The 6,000-nt window shown below is 37.0% G+C and overlaps 1 protein-coding gene across 1 annotated transcript in view; it reads right to left on the reverse strand.

Moving 5' to 3' along the window:
• SPPL2A (signal peptide peptidase like 2A) overlaps window positions 1–5,253 on the reverse strand; it is a 33,843-nt gene extending 28,590 nt beyond the window's left edge. Inside the window, exons 1-5 of the mRNA XM_065871724.1 lie at window positions 5,191–5,253; window positions 2,752–2,871; window positions 1,847–2,029; window positions 1,336–1,425; window positions 717–850 (exon numbers count right to left, since the gene is read on the reverse strand). Coding sequence (XP_065727796.1) covers window positions 717–850; window positions 1,336–1,425; window positions 1,847–2,029; window positions 2,752–2,871; window positions 5,191–5,253 — 590 coding nt within the window. The remainder of the gene's footprint in view (window positions 1–716; window positions 851–1,335; window positions 1,426–1,846; window positions 2,030–2,751; window positions 2,872–5,190) is intronic.
• Between the last annotated feature and the right edge of the window lie 747 nt (window positions 5,254–6,000).

Consider the following 6,000-nt stretch of genomic DNA (forward strand, 5'->3'; position numbering starts at 1 on the left):
CCCACGTGCTCTGGAGCCTGTGCGCCACAACTAGAGGGAAGCCTGTGCCCCAACAAAAGATCCCGCATGGCTCAACGAAGATCCTGCATGTCACAACTAAGACCTGATGCAGCCAAAAATAAATTAAATAAATAAATAAATAAATCTTTAAAAAACTAAACTACATTGCTTGCTTTAGTCTATAGCCAAAGGTACGTAACTGTAAGAAGACTGGGCCTAGGTTGTTATTAAATAGAGAAATCTAAATTTCACACACATTTGGCATTTCTATATTTAAATTAAAATATGGACATGTTTAATTAATATCCTTAGAATTACTAAAGCATTGAATAGAATGATGAGGTCACACTGTAATGACTCAACTCAGGAGGAGCTGAAAAACTTCCCACCTTCTCTTTTTTATTTTCTTCCAATCTAAATAGGCACATTAGAATGTTAACTATCTCCACCTTTTCTGGGAGAGGTAATTAAACATTTTAATTTAAGAGTCTCTGGTGAAATTTCAATGTTTCCTTCCCAGCAGAACAAGAGGAACCTATGACTCCCTTCTTCTCAGTGAAAAGTTAAAGACCTGAATGAGGACAAACCTGGCAATCTAATGGTCAGCACTATATTCTAAGAACAAGCAGAACTTTATGTGTTGTTACACGATAAAATGATTAACAAACAATTTTTAACCATTTATCTTAAAAACAATGAAGTTTAATTAAGCTTACAATTCAATTAGCCCACTCCAGTATCCTCCTAATGCCACAGTGAACACAGCAATTACAAAAATAACCACCATAGTATAGTCAAAGTTAGGCCACGATGGAGAATACATTTTCACAGTAATGTTATCTCCGAGAGTCTGAAAGGCAAAATAACAGTTAATACACTGGAATTAGTTTTCTTTTTACTATAGCATATGGCAGCAATATTCCAATTTCATTCTGGAATGGACACTATACATAAGATAGCCAAGAATAATAGAACTGTTTGGACAACATGATATATAGTCTCTTGTCAAAATTATGAGGCTATGCTTTGGTTTATTAAATCTTGAAAGTGCAATGTTCCACACATCACATTTTGTTCAAGGATTTAAAGTTAAATGATACAACACAAAGATTTTTAAAGAGGTCAAAGTAAAGAAATATCCCTTCTAAAGTCAGGACTCTGAAACACCTTGTGCTCAATGGGGGGGTGCATACTTTCCAAATAAAAACTTGATAGGCCTTTATAACTTCCTGTTAGCAAATGGAACATATATAATAATTTAAATTAAATATCATGGTTAAAAGTAAAAAGCTGTACTATTTATAAACTTTATCTAATATATAATTACTAATTTACCTGCTTCGTATCTTTAAAGTCTTTGTGGTTTATAAATGCAATCAGTATTTTCACATCATGAAATTCAGATTTGTTCCCTGAGGGAGGAAACTAAAAGAAAAAAACATATTGTGAAGACTTATGAACTACTAGTGTATTTACAGAATAAAATACAAGTTATTCATTAAGTACAAACATTACATCTTTTTAAAGTAATAAAACGAAGTTTCATCTGTTCTTAATGTTATAGTAAGTGTTCTCAAACTGGAATCCTTTTAGCATAAACTTAAACTGATACTTTACACACACATACACACACATTCCTAACATAGTCTTGTCTACTTTAGGAATGGAAAAGAAACAAAATTTTCCAATTAAACACCTATCATAACCAGAATGTTTATTTAAAAAGAATCCTACCATCAGATTATTCAAAACTCAGCCCCTAAACCACACACAAAGAAGATAGTTCAATTCCTGTGAAATTTGATATCATGAACTCAAAAGAAGTTATTCTAGTTTTATAACTTACGAGGACACTGTTATTGGCAACCAACAATGCTTCAGCACCTCCTGTTTGTGCAATTCTGGCTTTTTCAAGAAAATGGCAGGTTCCCCACTGTACCACAACTGCTTTGTTCTTTATTCCATCAGGAGGAATATCAGAAAGGTTGCACAGTGGTGTGGTAGTCAGATTCATCAAACTAATGGAAGTCTGGAAAGAAGAAATGTCTTTAATATTATAAATATCATATTTCACCCTAAATGCATTCAATGACAAAGTGTCAACATTGGTTTAATACAAGGTTCTTTTTTTTTTTTAATTTTATTTATTTATTTATTTTTGGCTGTGTTGGGTCTTCGTTGCTGCACACGGGCTTTCTCTAGTTGTGGTGAGTGGGGGCTACTCTTCATTGCGGTACGTGGGCTTCTCATTATGGTGGCTTCTCTTGTTGTGGAGCATGGGCTCTAGTCACGTGGGCTTCAGTAGTTGTGGCATGTGGGCTCAGTAGTTGTGGCTCGCGTGGCTCACGGGCTCTAGAGTGCAGGCTTAGTAGTTGTGGAGCCCAGGCTTAGGTGCTCCATGGCATGCGGGATCTTCCCAGACCAGGGCTCAAACCCGTGTCCCCTGCATTGGCAGCTGGATTCTTAACCACTGTGCCACCAGGGAAGTCCCAAGGTTCTTTTAAATTAGAAATATTTGATGACAATCAGGCTTTGAGGCAAGTATTTTTATTTTTATTTATTTATTTATTTTGAGGCAAGTATTTTTATTATCTAACTTGTTTTTCTCACAGAGAGAAATACTTAAGCAAAAGCAATAAATATTGATTAATCATAATATAACTAGTTTACATTCTAAAACATAATAATCACTCATTCTTACCATTCAATATTTTTATGTTTATAAATAAATAGAAGCTGTGATTTACTTACTGCATTTTCTAGGGTACTTGGAAGAGCTGTCCAATGAGGGTTATATAGCATGCAGTAGTCCTTAGATGGTGAAGGCATGCCATTTCCAGATGCGTGCAGGATTGCTTCCTGAGCAGCTGTCTAGGACACAAACAATAATTTTCACAGTGGCAATAATTCGGCTTGCCAAGAACTAAGCATTTTAATAAAGCTATTTATATACAGGTTTGACCACATTTCCTTAAGGGGGAAGGTCCTCCAATAAATTGATTTCTTCTTGTCTGAGGAAATGGTAAAACTGTACATGGTTGCCCAGAACACATTCTTTAAGGAAGATAAGTCACTTTCTTACAGGCCCTTGTTATAAGGGCCATATCCCAGGGAGGAATCTTGTTATGATTTTATAAGTTCAATACTCCCTTTACAGTCTGAAACTTTATTTCCCAATCTCTTATGAGTTATTATTCCATTGTTCATATTCTATAAAAGAAAATGAACTTGAAGTCCCTCAACCTATATTACCTTCCATATTCTATGAGTAACTGGGGTAAAAACAAAGGTATCATTATTTCTAAGTGCTATCTTTGGAAGAGAACCAGAGCAACTGGAAATCTCAAGTTTTCAAGACCCTGCAACTGCCTATTCCAAAAGACCAGTCTAGAGTTTAGAGTGGAAAAAGAAGATATAGAAACATGTTCATTCCTTTTACCTCATTTCTCACTACCTAGAAAAGAGAGACAAGAGGTAAGAAGTGACTAAAAAGAACATCCATTGTACATGGGGGTGGGGGGTGGGAGTGGAGCCTATGACATGAAGAAACAGCCTACGATAACTAGAATACCACTACACATCCCAATTCCCTTCAAACTTGGATCAGTCCAGATCCTTCCTCTCTCCTCCTTTGAGAAAATCTTACTCTACAACATAAGGGAGAAAAATGATTGTTTGGCAGATAAATATGTTGTACTACTAAGCCTCTGCCACTAAAGCATGCATTAGGTCGAGCTACAGGAAACTGCTGATATTTGATCATTTTTGATCTATAAAATTGTTTATTACATAGAAGTCAATTTAAATGTCTAAGAAGTACAGAAATGCTCTAATCCATCCTCTCCTACCTGAAATCTCCCTTGAACCTTCGAGATTAGAAAACTTTCTAGCATACTTGGGACTTTATTAGCTTATGGATCTAAACAAGTATAGGGAATTCTTGAAACATGCCATCAGATTACATAAAGTAATTACATAAGGAATCTACTTCTGGAAAAAAGAAATGTAGTTTTCATTCAGCTATATACTTGGTGGCTATGAATGGATTCTGACAGGAGAGGTAAACTGATATGTTAAATTCTTACTGTACACAAACTATTTTTAGGTGTAAACAAACTACACAAATTCAACAAAGTATATTTAGGTTAATGTCATACATTTATTTGATTCATTGTCAGTTTTATAAATGATGGCTCTGAGACTCAGAGTAGTTACTAACAACCTACGTAAGGTCACACATCATCTACAGTTCTAACTATTGCTGGTAATTTTAGATAATCATAAGGGTTGATTAGACCCTTATGACATTAAACATTTTTTAAAGAATACTATGTAAGTGAATTGGGTACTTCTTATTGCACCCAACAAAATGGCGCATGATATCAGGATGTCCCGCTATTAGCAATGCTGAGTTTGATTATTTGGTTAACATAGTAACTGCAAGGTTTCTCCAATGGAAAGTTAAATATTTTTTTCCTCTTGTGATTAGTAAGTAATCTGTAGCACAATGTGAACAGTTCAGCAACTTATCACCTAGGGTTTTAGCCTCCATGCCTGAATTTAATTTTACATATTATGTTGGGGGTTGTGAAATGGTGAATGTCAAACCTCTATATTTATTAGCTTGTACTCTTCTTTTTTTTTTATAAATTTATTTTATTTATTTATTTTTGGCTGCGTTGGGTCTTCATTGCTGCGTGCGGGCTTTCTCTAGTGGCAGCAAGCAGGGGCTACTCTTCATTGCAGTGCGCGGGCTTCTCATTGCAGCGGCTTCTCTTGTTGTGGAGCACGGACTCTAGGCACACAGGCTTCAGGAGTTGTGGCACACGGGCTCTAGAGCACAGGCTCAGTAGTTGTGGCACATGGCCTCAGTAGTTGTGGCTCACAGGCTCAGTAGTTGTGGCACGCGGGCCCTAGAGCACAGGCTCAGTAGTTGTGGAGCACGGGCTTAGTTGCTCCGCGGCATGTGGGATCCTCCCAGACCAGGGCTCGAACCCGTGTCCCCTGCATTGGCAGGCGGATTCTTAACCACTGCACCACCACAGAAGCCCTTGTACTCTTCTTTTCTAAAAAAAAAAAGAGCTTTACTCTCTCTCTCTACCACCTTTTGTTTGCTATCACTAGAGATTAATTGACTTTTTAAAATTCAATGTAGTGCAATTACAATTATTCGTTTGATGTTCAAATTACCCCAGATTTGGCCAGCAGAGCCTCTTCCACCTTGCTCTTTGTATCCTTTTGGCAAGACCCCATTAGTCTTTGAGGACTTCCTTGTTTTAGGCTGACTTTATCCTTTACCTGCCATAGATTGGAACCAGTAATTCTACTAAGCTCCTTTTAGAGAGAACTGTATTTAAATTAGGATTTGGGTTTTAACAATGCACACTGCTGAAGTGGTATAACCTTTACAATAGACAATTGGCAATATCAATCAAACTTTTTTAATACTTTTAATTCTCTGATTCATATCCTACAGATGTATTACATAATGCACAAAGATTATACAAAGATAGATGTACAAGGATATTCACTGCAATATGTTATAGCAAAAACAAAAAACATCTTCCACAGATAAGAATCTGTTATATTATGGTATGCATAGTACACAGCTATTAAAAAGAAAGAACTAGAGGACTTCCCAGGTGGTGCAGTGGTTAAGAGTCTGCCTGCTAATGCAGGGGGCACAGGTCCGAGCCCTGGTCTGGAAATATCCCACATGCCGTGGAGCAACTAAGCCCGTGCGCCACAACTACTGAGCCTGAGCTCTAGAGCCCGCATGCCACAACTACTGAAGCCTGAGCGCCTAGAGTCCGTGCTCCAGAGCAAAGAGAAGCCACCGCAATGAGAAGCCCACACACCACAACAAAAAGTAGCCCCACTCGCCGCAACTAGAGAAAGCCAGTGAGCAGCAATAAAGACCCAACGCAGCCAAAAATAAATAAATTTATTAAAAAATTAAAAAAAAGAAATAACTAGATCTACCTGTAGAAATAGATGTCC

The sequence above is a fragment of the Phocoena phocoena genome, chromosome 2, assembly GCF_963924675.1.
Source record: "Phocoena phocoena chromosome 2, mPhoPho1.1, whole genome shotgun sequence".
NCBI classification, from domain to species: domain Eukaryota; kingdom Metazoa; phylum Chordata; class Mammalia; order Artiodactyla; family Phocoenidae; genus Phocoena; species Phocoena phocoena.